General features: G+C 45.0%; 3 protein-coding genes across 4 annotated transcripts in view; 2 read left to right on the forward strand and 1 right to left on the reverse strand.

The window, feature by feature from the left end:
• The first annotated feature begins 3,396 nt into the window (after positions 1 to 3,396).
• LOC135393536 (ATP synthase mitochondrial F1 complex assembly factor 1-like) lies at positions 3,397 to 4,433 on the forward strand. Its single transcript, XM_064623944.1, has one exon. It carries the CDS (start codon positions 3,411 to 3,413, stop codon positions 4,386 to 4,388), a length of 978 nt encoding a protein of 325 aa, XP_064480014.1. The 5' UTR covers positions 3,397 to 3,410; the 3' UTR covers positions 4,389 to 4,433.
• A 2,050-nt stretch (positions 4,434 to 6,483) lies between these two features.
• LOC135392049 (small ribosomal subunit protein uS8) lies at positions 6,484 to 8,969 on the reverse strand. The gene is made up of 4 exons (XM_064622680.1): positions 8,876 to 8,969; positions 8,493 to 8,630; positions 8,047 to 8,212; positions 6,484 to 6,600 (listed from the first exon to the last, which is right to left on the reverse strand). Exons 2-4 carry the CDS (start codon positions 8,623 to 8,625, stop codon positions 6,507 to 6,509), a joined length of 393 nt encoding a protein of 130 aa, XP_064478750.1. The 5' UTR covers positions 8,626 to 8,630; positions 8,876 to 8,969; the 3' UTR covers positions 6,484 to 6,506.
• Positions 8,954 to 13,336, forward strand: part of LOC135392043 (xylosyltransferase oxt-like) — a 28,220-nt gene continuing 23,837 nt past the window's right edge. Inside the window, exons 1-4 of one of the 2 annotated variants that reach the window (XM_064622667.1) lie at positions 8,954 to 9,344; positions 9,944 to 10,196; positions 11,294 to 11,590; positions 12,888 to 13,066. In XM_064622667.1, the coding sequence (XP_064478737.1) occupies positions 9,165 to 9,344; positions 9,944 to 10,196; positions 11,294 to 11,590; positions 12,888 to 13,066 (909 nt within the window). In that variant the 5' untranslated portion in view covers positions 8,954 to 9,164. The remainder of the gene's footprint in view (positions 9,345 to 9,943; positions 10,197 to 11,293; positions 11,591 to 12,887; positions 13,067 to 13,336) is intronic. The other variant, XM_064622668.1, reaches the window with a different exon arrangement.

A 13,336-nucleotide genomic window follows, 5' to 3' on the forward strand; every position in this document is an offset into this window, starting at 1 on the left:
ATCGCGAATGATATCGTTATCTGCCCTGATTTGTTGAAAATGGGAGGCGTACGCCTTTTCTGTGACAATTATGAACAGCATAAGTGTCACAAAAAAGGCGTACGCCTCCCGTTTTCAACAAATCAGGGCAGATAACGGTATCATTCGAGATGATGGTTGGCTAGGAGCGTGCTATGCGGTGAAGTTCATTTTTAAGAGTGTAGGTTGAACAGTAAGTTATCTCACCCCTCTCCCTCCAAACTGAGGATCTGGATCGGCCGACTTTGCAGCGTATCATCTTGGGCGTTCTTCGTTTTCGTTTTTTTCTTTTTTTTTTTCAAATTCGGGAGGGAAAAATCGGGTGGGGCTATATTTACACGCAAGAATACGGGAAGAAATCTTGCGTTATATGATCTCTGTTTGATATGTCACCGGGAAATTTTCGGGTGGAACGAAACGCATAATGAAACAAGCCACTGGCTCTGACGCTGGGAATCTTCATAGTTCCGCTCGGAACTGGGATAGTTAATGACCGCGGTATTTAAACGAGCTGCAAAATAAAATAAACTAAAAAAAAGCTCGTCTTTTTTCTTCTGCAGGAGGGGATCATAAACGGAGGGGGAAAAATAGGTTGTCACAAATGTCTCTCTTTGCTGATATTATGATTCACTTTGCCGACGGTTTATCGAAAACGTCAAGTTGGAGGACCGCGAGGATTTCGGGTAGATATCGGGTTTTACCCGAATTCAGGGGGGGGGGGGGGGACAATCGTGAAAATCGGGTTTAACTCGAAAACGAAGTACCCTACCTATGTTGCTTGTCTTTGTCTACCTACCTTTGTTATTGTTAGACAAAAAAAAAAAAAAAAAAAAAAGAAAAAGAACACAAATAATTAACTATGGCTAGACGATATACAGCTGTATCGTCTAGCCATAGTTAATTGTGTGTCTAGGTGTGTAATATCATGGCTTGGCTGGTTCAACTACTGAGACTGCGGTAGGTATTAATTACGTCGGCATTACTTTAGCATATCATAGCGTTATCAAATATTATGCTCGAAAACTATGGGAAAGACGGTCGTTTTGGTTTCACTTCCTTGCGAGAAAAATAATCAACTTAAATTGCCAATTATCGGCTAAAAAAGAAATTAGTTCAGCGTCACACAAAGAAATGGGTGATATCGTTAATGTATCTCTGGCTGAAATAAGATAAGAACGTGGGATACATGGAACCAGCAATACTTGTCCACACCCATTTAACAGAAGATATGGATGATTACGCAAAGATTTTACGAGGACGATATACAATAAAGGCAGATATCAAATCATAACTGGACAAATCAAAGTCAATCAAGCCAAATTAACGACACGGATTATCGTGTTTTCGGAATCTTTATCCTAATACGGTAATCAGAGCTACCAAGAACTCGCTACTTTTCTATGTGTTGCATTGAAGTCATAGCAGCTTCATCTTTGCTCTTATCGATTACACTATCCATATATCTGGGCGCATAACATTTCTGTCTGACAGCACAACCCGATAACACTATCGATACATTATCGCGGTTCTGTCTTTTACTCCTTTCAATTACCATTATTATTATTATTATTATTAGAGTCGCGTAATCAACACTATACTGACTCTCTGCGGCTGCCAACCTTCGATCTTTCCACTATAATATTCGTTACAAAATGGACCATCAAAATGATACCAGGGCTGTCGGACTACTATTCAACATCTTACGCGCACGTCTCATGGTCATACGATATCACAAGGTGACTTCCTAGAAAGAGACTGATTGATGATATATGATGATGAAATGAAACGATCGGGTGATGTCGCCACCGCCTTCAGACCATATGACGTCATCCGCCCCTTTCCTCGTCTTCCTATTTGGCGATTTTCTTCCTCTATAGGCAAAGAACGCTTTTTTTTGCACATATACACTTCCTATGCAAGAATAAAGATGATTGGTACGTGAGCCGCGCACAACTGAACAATGGTCTCCAACAACGCGTACTTGGCTCTCCCAATGCACTTAGCAATGCGTTTACGAGGTCATGTCGGAACATAAAAGACAAAGTTGTCAGACTCTCGTTCAACGACGGGGACAGAAATGGCAAAAGATGTGTACTAGTCGGAAAATAATGAGTTCTAGAGAAATCAGGAATACGTAATAAAGAGTCCAAACAGCGCATTGCGCAATGACGGAGCCTATTATTTATTTGGAGCCCCAGGGCGCTTGGGTACCCCCATTCTAAAACTGTATTCTGTCTTTAATAATGACAATAAATGTTGTAACCCCCTCCCTCCGGAAATTTCTGAGGTTGACCAACAGCTCGGCTATCAATGCATACACCCATAAACGTATGCCGATATATACATACGTATATACCCCCCCCCCCCACCTCTTAGAAGCTCGGGACCCCCCATAGGTCGATTTCTGGGGAAATTACTGCGTTGGCATTGATGCATAAAGCAGTTACAAAGAAACTGCAATATCGATACCCCACTCAAATATTTAGCGACCCCCCGTACTTACCATCCTGGATAAACCCCTGAAGCGTATCACCTTTGTAGTACGTAATCCCGATTAATTACGATTACTTAGTACGTACGAAATCAATCCCGTAGTACGTAATTCCGATTTTGAACCAAGCAGTATATAGAAGGCAAGCGAGAGCTTTCCTTGAGTTCGAGGAAAACTTAGACGACACACACAACAGCGAAGTGGACACAGAGACTCACACAACGAGTTGCCCGTTTCAAGTATTGTCCTGGGCCGACTTCAGGAGGAACTTTTGCCGACAACTGTCCAGAATCTCCGCCGGAAAGCCCCCCCCCCCCCCCCCCAAAAAAAAAAAGAAAACCTGAGACAGCAGGTGGTAGGATTCAATCCCGCGACCTGTCGATCTTGAACGCGATCGACTATGTAGACACCTTTCCTTTAATATCAATTAGATTCCCCAGGTGCCAGAAGTGCCAAGTACGGTACTTTATCACCTGTGGCGAGGAGAGGAAGTATCCATTCCTTTGATGCCTAATACTTCCCTCGAATGTCCAAAGCCAATCATGCTCAGTTTCGCCATATGTGACACGTGCTTCCTCGAATACATTGAAGGGAAGGAAAAGTGATGCATAAACTTCGCCCGCAGCGCCTTAGACATCTACCCTTCGCAAATGTTGAAACCCCCTGACTGTAATTCAGTCATCCGGTGCCTTTATTGCTACTGCGCGTGTGTTGTGTCAGCATCAACACATACTCAAGGTTAGAGAGAGACGAAAAGAGATTGTGCGGAACCGAAAACTAGCAGAAACTAGCAGCACTCAGAAAGCTGCAAACAGCACTGAGCCGACTGAAAGACGCGTGGCGCCGTTATGCGGAGCGCAGCTCTACTAAACGTTAGCGGTTGTGGCGTCGTCTGCTGTTAATGTCGCGAAGCCGTGTGCACCGCCATGCTTGTTTTCTTACAAGACTCGTTCAAACTTTCGTGCGAAGGCAAATAGCTTCTCAGCGATATTGTTGTGAGCTTCCAGCAAAAAATGCCATCTGTGGTAATCATGATCATGCACTACAAACAGTTATAGCGCTGATCCGTCACTCTTCGCAGCAGTGTTCGTCTGCTACGAACACCGGTATGTTCGTCTGCATGCGCTTTGCGCGAGCGACATCTCAGCTCTGCAGAGCTTTCTGCGACTTACCGAAAGACAATCCGTACCTCAAGAAGTACTCCGAGAAGATCAGGAAACTGAAGCAGATATCACCGAGTGAGTATGAAGAACGCCTAGCAACCTTGCACGAAAAAAAGCCCGCACCAAAAGGGGACCGCACTCCTGCAGCAGCAACAACTCCCACCTTCACCCGGCCCGTAAAACCGCTGAGGGCAGACACATTAGCGTCCCTGCGTAACCTTCAAACAGAAGCTGAGGTTGTAGAAGCCTGGAAGCAAGCTCATGCCGACAAGGACTCTGTCTGTGCATTGATTCCTGGACCTGTGTACGAACGCATGCAAGAACGGGGAGCGGAGTTTCCAACTTTCGTATTTCCCGTTCCCCGAGGTTCCGGGTACGAATTCATGCTCAGTCAGATACAGGGGCACCAATGTCACATGACACCACTGAGCCTGTACAAGACGCACGGCAGTGAAGCGCCAGCCTGCCTTAAAATACTTCACTGGACCGACCTTCTGGAAGAACGAGGCTTCGTACTCATGCACGGCGAATACGACGCCGCAATTTTGGGTCCAGCTGAAGCCCAGTGCCTAGCCAATCAGCATCAATTGTACTATGGTGGACAGGAACTCGGGAAGAAGGTTCTGCTGTGGAACTTCAACCACGAGCCACACTCTTTCAACCATGAAGATCTTGTACGGGAATTGGAAAGGTCCCTGACAGCTGTAGCAGCTTAGTGATTGAATTTATTAGGTTTGTGCATTAAATAATTATAAATTGTAGTGGTCTCACGCATACTGTTCTATTCTCCTCTGTCAATAAAACACAGTATGGACGGTGTCACCTCCCAAAGAGTGCACAAAAAGAAATACCGAGAAGTTTCAAATTCTTTTGGGCTGTCTAGAGCAGATGGCCTCGGAAACATGTGAAGCTGAGTAGCCATAATACCCATTTCAAAGCACGGAAGAGCTAACGGATGTAAATTTGGTACCGTTTCCCCAATATCAGCCTTCAAATTTAGTTTCCATGACTGGTCCTCATGGGGCTTCGTCGGGACAAACTCTTTGGTTGTGTGGTTTTTGTCCAAGGGCTACTTTAGAACACACGAGCAATTTTGCTTTGGTGATTTTAAACATATTCAAGGATTTAAAAGAAAACCTCAGATGCATTGAAACATTCCACGTTGCATTTCACATGATGTTTGGGGACGTACTATAGATAAGGTGGGACTTTCTTGGGTTAAACCCCGATTTTCCCTCCCGAATCGGTTTCGGACCAATTTGGGTTACACCAGATTTCGCCCAGAGTTCCAAAAATGTATTATGTTGTATCACACACACAATTTGGTAGCCATCTGTGTGCAGATGTCTGATGAAAATAGTATCAGAGTGCAACGATAAACTACGCGAAGTACATTTCATGTCACATCACGTGGTGCTTGCAACTATAAATTGCGAGGAATGCATGTTTGACTAATATCTGCACTCATAAACTACAGGACACTTGCTGGAGAGAAAGAAAAAAACTAACCCAATAACAGCAGATTGTGTCAACAGCACCAGATTTCACCCTGAATTACAGGTTAAAAAATAGCACCCGACTTTTTCCTCCCAAATCTCGCAAAGGCACTGATCCCGAAAAAGTCAGACCCTGACTATAAGTGAAGTCATAAAAATGCACGTTGTTACGTAAATGATAGCTATGTTCAATATTTAATACCACTAGATTAGTTTCTTTTTTGGTTACAGAGGAAGGCGGCACAAGTTTTTTCGTTAGCGGATCTAATTTTGGTAGCATATTTTTGTTTCCGTTGTCAGTCTCGTAAGTAAAACGATGGCTGAACCCGGAAAAAAAAAAAAAAAAAAAAAACCATACTATACCAACAGCTGTTGGGCTGGACCGGTTGAAATCTAGGAGGAGGTACTGTCATGTCATGTTCAAAGTGACGTGTGTGCGTAATGTTTTCCAAGCTTTAGTGAGAGATCCATCATCTGCCACCACATTCAGGAACACACAACTCAGTTATACTGAGTGAAGCTTTCACAGCAGAGTTACAGAAATACTCAAGAGTTTCAAAGTTCCATACTTAAACAAGCACATTCCCTTAAAGGAGTACAGAGGGCCACCCAAAAAAATTTCAGATTAAGACATCTGATGAAAGTGTGTGTCATTATACTGAATAGCGCGAAAGGTTTTGATGTGTGCAATTTGTTTCCCAGAAAAAAACTCGCATAAACGTAGCTCCGCGCCTTCACCCTTAACTTGTCACTCCAGCTATAACGAGGATGAGGAGGTATGATGGCACGTCACCGATGACGGCATAAGGAGACTCGGTCTGGTTTGCCGGTCAGTGGCGGTCAGCGCATTGTCTCTTTGCCGCCGTAAACCTGTTTTGCAAGTTTTCCCGGAGAATTGGGATAGAAGGAGCGGCCGAAGCATTACCGAGCAAGGAGAAAGGCTTTATCAGAACCCCGAACAGCCGAGTAGCAGACGACAGCGGAGTAGCAGACATTTCTCTAGGCCAATCAGCGAGCGTTCTCCTTATAGCGTCAGCGCGAGGTTCCAGGCAGATCACAGGCTGGTACTGCTCTTCACCACCGTTGCGCACGGTCGCTTTTTGCGGCGTATTTTAAATTCAATTTCTGCGATAATTATGACTCTGTGGTGTAAATTACTTCGCATGGGGCATCTTACTGGCAAACTTAACAGTTTGATAGGAAGAAAACTGGGTGTTAAAAATGACTTCTGTGCTACTTTAAATAGTTTGTGCCGTGGAAAACCGCGTGCATCTACGGCGGACACAAACAAAAGAACGCACACGTGACAGACGAATGAAGCAAGTCTTTTTATATTCTTCAAAAGAAGTATCCCAGAATCTTCCCACCCAGGTGCCGCCTCCTGGCCTCTTCGTGGTCCATGATGCCTCCAGAAGTGGTCAGCACAATGTACCTGCGCATACGTAACAGAACGTTACGCTCGGGACGACCCACTTTCGCGGACGCGCAATTTATTGGAACGACAGATCGTTGTCGGCGTTCCACCTAGGGTTGCCACCTTTCGTGGTGAAAAATACCGGCCGAGGGAGAGGAGGGGGAATAGAGGGAAAGGCTCGTGGAAAAGGGAAAGTGGGTGAGGGGTGGAAGAGCACACCTATATATATATATATATATATAGAGAGAGAGAGAGAGATAATACGAGGAAACATGTTCCTGTGTTTGGCAGTATCATTGATGCTAGAAATAACAATGATAATAGTAATAGCAATGAATAATAAGAAGAATGAATAACTAAGAAAACGACTGATGACTGCGGAGCTGGGACTGTGTTCCAGATTTATTCAAGCTGTAGTGGAATGTTGAAGAGAAAAACCCGTAAGAGCCCTTATGAAAGGTTTTGAGCCACAACTACCGGCAAAAGGCTGCCGGTATCACCTTCCTACCGGCAACCGGCAGAGCGCCCAAATAACCGGCCGTGCCGGTATAATACCGGCCTGGTGGCAACCCTAGTTCCACCAGCCTGCCGTCTTGTAGAAGCGGGCTTCGAATGTATTCGACACACCTGCAGTTAAACTTTGTTAGGAACGCTTTGTCGTACACGGGCAATTTGTCAGCTCGCGTTTGAGTGGTGACACAAACTGTCTGCCAGCCGACATTATGGAAGGCGCGGCACTTTACAGTGAGGTTTTGTAAAAGTACGAAATCTGTTGAACGTGTGCAACTTCAAGTCCCGCCACGTGCCGTTGCTCATCGGAACACGTCCTGGGAGCCAGACGCCATTGGTAGCACCCAGCAAACGGGAAGAAAACCTGAGGGGGAGTGAACAACCTCCTCTACTTCACGCAAGCCCCTTGGAAGTCATCTAAATCTAATCTAATTCCCGTCATCGGCGCGCGGATAAATGCGCCTCGTTCTCACTTTAATGCTCACGGAGGCTAAGGCTCTTGAAAACGACACCTTAATCTGTTTACAACGAAAAAAAAAAAAAAAAAAAAAAAATGGAATCTCGCTTTGATTTTTATTAGTTTTACCTGCCAGCGAAAAAATTCTGATCGCTATATGTGAGCTGATGTTTTTACGGCAATCATCGTATCGAGGTCTTGTTTCCACGTACTTAAATGGGTGAGCTGACGGGAACCAGCAAAACGATCGTAACATGGGAGTTATCGTTATATCGAAGATCATAACAAACAGGCTCGACTGTGCCTCTATGCTGCCTTCGTGATATAGTTGCCAGACTGGAATATTTCGAACTTGGCTCTCAGGGTTTGTGCGAACATCCTAAACATGGTTTACGCTGACTCAAAATGTGCATGCTCTGTGCAAACATTCACGAAAGGTGCTGTTCGAGATAATCTGTGCAATGTAAGACCATGCTTGGCAATGTTGAGCGTCTTACCCAAACTGCCTAGATGGTAGAAGGTTGCGCATCCACATTTCAGTGTCTTTCAACTGCACGTCAAAGCGTGGACTGATCACACCGCACTTGTTGAGTCGACCGTTGAGGAAGACTACGATCTTGCCGGCTCGATGGTCGTCCACGATTTCGAATTCCCCTATATAACCTGCACACAGAATGTAAAGGTCACTCGAGGGATTTCTCACACAAAAAACTCGTACACTGCATGTGATAGTGCACATCAGCAATAACCAGCAAACAAGAGGTGCTGTACTTCGCACAGATTTCGAAGAATTTATTCGCGCGCTGTACAAGCACGACAGGTTGCAAGCATATCACCAAGTTTAGTCTAAACTATGCGCAACCAACGGTACCAAATGGAAATTCATATTATTGGCCTTAGGAGTGAGTTAAAATGATGTCTAGTACAGCGCTGCTCGACTTACCATGCTTCATCATCACTGTCAAGAACTTGACGATTACTTTAGAGCACGGCCTGAGCAAAACTTGTCTCTTGCCTCGCTTTTCAGCATTGTTGATGGACTTGAGGGCGTCCGCCAGAACGTCTATACGCACCATTTTGCCTGTACGGAAAAGTAAAACACCATAAGTTTGACCGTACACGACAAGCACGGGCAGGCACCGCTTGGAGTTGTGCTCGGTTTCAAACGCCCAATAAACAATCTCCCGAAGGAGATCTACCCACAAAACTTCCAAAACACGTTTAATGGGTGCCTTGCATACAACAAACACACTCCTAATTTCTTGTAGTATGTCTGGAATGTTGCGATTAATTAGATTTTCGTGTACAGATTTTCGCATAACCTACCTATAAAGACGATGGCGACCGGAAAAAGGAATCGGACACTCTCGAACTCCGAACGATGTGGCAGAACAACGAGTTCCGGTTTCTGACGTGTGAATCCATCTGGATTGAGAGTATGCTGCAATATGGCGTCTTGTTTTCGTTTGGAACCGAAAAGTGACGAGCAAACAAAAATTATGGCTGGTTTGGTGCCGACAGAAACGTTCCACAGCTTCCTTCGAAGGGGGAAGAGGACTTTGCACGTTGGCTGACCGGACGTCGAACGTCTGAATGTGCGCGAAAGAACGTCTGGATGGAGAGAGTCACCTTACTAGTCGGTAGCAGACGTCGCCGTCAATGGTGTCGTCGCTACTCGCCTTTTCTCATAGTTGGGATAGCTATATTAGTAGTTCAAATACTCTTAGGATATTGCTTTTATATTACGGCAACCTCGGATGACGAAGGCTACGCGTGGATCAACAATGTCCATCAGGTACGGCACGACAGGCGTCAGAGCAAGCAGATGACACAAATTGGGTGACTCAGCGGACGCGCCTTTGTGACACAGTTTTCGAACAACATATACTCTAGTGCGGTTTCGTGCGATTAAATCTATGTAAATCACACGCAGAACTTATCTGCCACATTGACGTAACCAGAACACATGTTCAACAGTGATATCAGCGAAGCGCCGTGCACTAGCAATTAGTTGCCTCGCATGCTTAATCCATCATCGTAGGCAGTACTTCTTTTTTTCCTTTCCCCCCCACCCCCCTAGTACCAGGTTTGAAACCCACAACCCGGTACTGAGCACGTAGTACTTATTAATGATGATGATTGAAAGAAGAAAAAAAAAGTAGTACTTATTCATTCTATTCAGATGTGCAGTTCTGCAAAACGTGCGCGAATTTTTCATTAGCTGCTTCGCATAAATTGATGACAGCAGCATCACATTTTAAGCGCGCTCAGCAGAACGTCAGTGCATTACTTTCGTACTGAGTGACATGGGCTTGTCAAATTGGACTTATACAAAAAAGTAAAAGCATGATGGTGATGACTGATACTGTATCGAACTGATTGATATCTGTACAGTTAGGAGCAGGTCGTCACCAAAGCGCTCAGTCCGACGACGAGTACGAAGAGGAGGAGTCCGCAGCCGGACTGCTTCCGCCCGACACATTTCTCGGCTTTCATCCGCCGTGCGACATCACGGAGAAAGATGCGGTGTCTGCCATTCGGCGTGCGTCGACGATGGACTGCAAGATACAGCTCGCCAACGTGAGCTGCCTCGTCAAGGAGTGGCTCCTGTATCCGCATCGGCTGCCCAGATATTGTCCGTTGCGAGGTCCGTGCGAGGTGTTTTCTGCTAAGACGGTTTGGGGTACACGTTTCGGAATGCATTATATGTAGGGAGTGGCTTTTTCGGGTTAAACCCGGTTCCGCCCGTTTATTTCCCCCGAACGGACCTCCGACTAATTTGGGTTAAACCCGATTTCTCCCCGAATTCCAGTCACTATGAAATCCTCGAGCGACGTTTCAACTGAAGACGAACAAAGGTTGCCACGTGTAACACATGTCAGAATGGGTCACTTAGGTTCCCAGCAATACACCCGTCAACACTGTCTATGCCTTCGGGGATTACCGCTGAAAGGTCACGATCCCACAAAAATAATAATAATAATAATAATAATAATAGAGGAGAGAGATTAGGAAAGGACTTAATAGACAAGAGGAGAAACAAAAACACCTGAAGGCACAGTTACCGCCTGATTTCTCCCCGAATCTGGCAAAGGCATTTAACCCGATAAAGTCACTCCCTAATTATATGTAGTTGAACAACATCTTAATGAGGTACTTTAGCGGCATCAAGTATTGCATACCGTAACAACTGTAGATCCAAACACACGTTTTGTGATTGGATATCGGGGAAGAAGCATCGCAAGACGCATTGTTATACGGCAGTTATGTTATTATAAAGACACGTTAACTATGCTGTAATGTTACAGCCTCATGTCCCATTATGGCACCACGTAGTTTATTTATTTAATTACGCTAATTAATAGCATAACCTGCACTATGCGTCAGAAATAGGTTGGACCACCTCTGCATCGATTTGAGCACGACTGAACAAGATGCGCTACACTATTTCGACTGCCTGCCGACAATATATTGCTACCAATATGGCCCTCTAATGCAGATGATCCAATATTATTATTGGCGATTACAAAAAAAATTTCGTGCTCGTGAAATTGGGCGCGATTTTTATAAATAGTGCCACCATCATTCATTCATTCATTGTTATTATGATATTTTTATTATCGTTATTATACAGTAGTCATAATAGTTTTTGTTCTGGTTCTTTTTATGTGTTTGTTTAGTTCACTTTGTTTGTATTATGTTCTTTCCCCCTTCTCGTTTTGCCGTCGCCATCTGCGTTAACAGAAGGACAGGAAGAACAACACCTCGGCTGCTATGCAGACCGCATCGATCGTCGACTGTTTCCAAAACTGGCCTCACGAAATCGAGCCAATAAGCCGTCGCGTTGCGTGGGGATCTGCCTTCGGATTGGTTACCGCTTTGCGGGCCTCCAGTACGGCACAGAGTGCTTCTGCGGCCGTGAGGAGCCCTCGCCGTCCCTGCGGCTCCCAGTGCAGCAATGCAACGCCTCGTGTCCTGCGGACAGCATGCAGACGTGCGGAGGATATCTGACGATGGACGTTTATCACACTGGCATATCTAGTGAGGGGCCTTGGTTCTTTTATGCTTGTTTTCTGCCATTTTGTTTTGTTTTGTTTGTACTGTGTTGCCAAGGTGTCTTGCGCAGCTCGAATTTGTTACCGGGTTTAATTTGGATACATATATATGTATAAGTAATAATAACTTTTATCATTGGGTCCCTCAATAGTCACTAATGTTGCTCTAATTGCTTGTTAATTAAGCGTGCAAATGGTTAGGTTAGCGCCTCCAATCCTAAGTGTGCAATGCTCTCTTTTCATGATAAACTGCGAGCAAAATATTGAAATTTTGGGTCAGCTATTGGCATGATACCAAACGCAGTACCAAAGTATCCAGGAGGGCAGTTGTACAGAGTTAATCCGTGGCAAATTAGAAACTAAAGGACATGCAGTACTATCGGGGGCACAGAGTACCATTTGGTACCAACATTTTGGTACCGGGGTATTCTCTGTGACCCGAACTGCATCTGGGTACACACAAGATATCAGTACACTGGATGGCACTTGTGTAGCATTCGCGGGGTTCTTACACACCACACAAAACCGGGATATAGTCAAGAGTACCCTTGCGCTCGGTGTAAAGGAGTACACTGTGCTGTGCATAATGAAAGATTTTCTCTTCAAAACGCTGCACTTCGAAGTCTTTCTCTTTGAAACATCCGTTTTTAGCATAGAAATCTTACGCAGAGAGGCTAGAAGGAAAGCTGGGGAGGAGAATCGGAGGAGAGCAAAGCACTTGAACGGGGCTCTTCCCTTTCTCAATGTATGCTCTCGGAGGCAGCCATATTGAATCCCCTCCCCTCGCCCGTACGTCCCAGTTTTGGAGGTTTCCTTCTAGCATACTCCTTAAGATTCAGGGTTCGGAAAAACCCGGGTTTTTTTAAAAAAGCCCGCCCCAGTGGGTTTTCTCGGGTTTTTCGGGTGGGTTTTTCGGGTGTTGGGATTTTTTTTTCGAACTGCTGCATATGACACGCAACAGCCGTTCTCCACCTATTTTTCATGTTTCTGGAAGAAATAATTGTTTGCCGCTGTAGAATTTACGGTAAAGGAATCTCCGAAGCAGTCGCCCCTTTTCCTTCTTTTCTTTTTTTTCCCTTCGTTTCTGTATTTCACCCGCGTGTGGGCTTTATTGGGTTTTTCAGCCCGGGTGGACCCAAAAAAACCCGGGTGGGTTTTTTTAAACTGGGTCCATTCGGCGAACCCTGTTAAGATTTCTATGGTTTTCAGACACCTGACCCTCTTCTGCATTTGAACTTCGGGATTTCTGGCGGACTGTATTATCATGTTAAACCTAATTACAGGTGAAGCGTCGGTGCGACGCGTCGAAACAAAACTCGAGCAGCCAGGCACAGCGCCGTCGGGTATCCAAGTTCGAATAGCTTTCGTGCTCTCCGTGAGCGGTCGAGCTCTACGCCAAGTCCTGCGGCTGCTACGGACGATTTACAGTCCGTCTCATTTCTTCTACATCCACGTTGATGTTGTGAGTACCATTCACAGTAGAAATGCACACAATGTATGCTTAGGGCCTGACTTTTTCGGGTTTTGTTTTTGGCCAAATTCGGGGCGGGGGAGGGGTAAATATCGGGTGATATTTTTCATTCGAAAATTCTGGTGCATTCGGGTTAAATCCCGTTACGGCATATTCTGTCGTCAGGAATTCGGGTGATTATTTTTTTTTGTTTAATAAAAAATTTGTCTTAACACGGAACTAATGTTTAGCAGTGTTATCAAACTTTATTTTAATGCACGC

The sequence above is a fragment of the Ornithodoros turicata genome, chromosome 4 (assembly GCF_037126465.1).
Source record: "Ornithodoros turicata isolate Travis chromosome 4, ASM3712646v1, whole genome shotgun sequence".
Classification (NCBI taxonomy): domain Eukaryota; kingdom Metazoa; phylum Arthropoda; class Arachnida; order Ixodida; family Argasidae; genus Ornithodoros; species Ornithodoros turicata.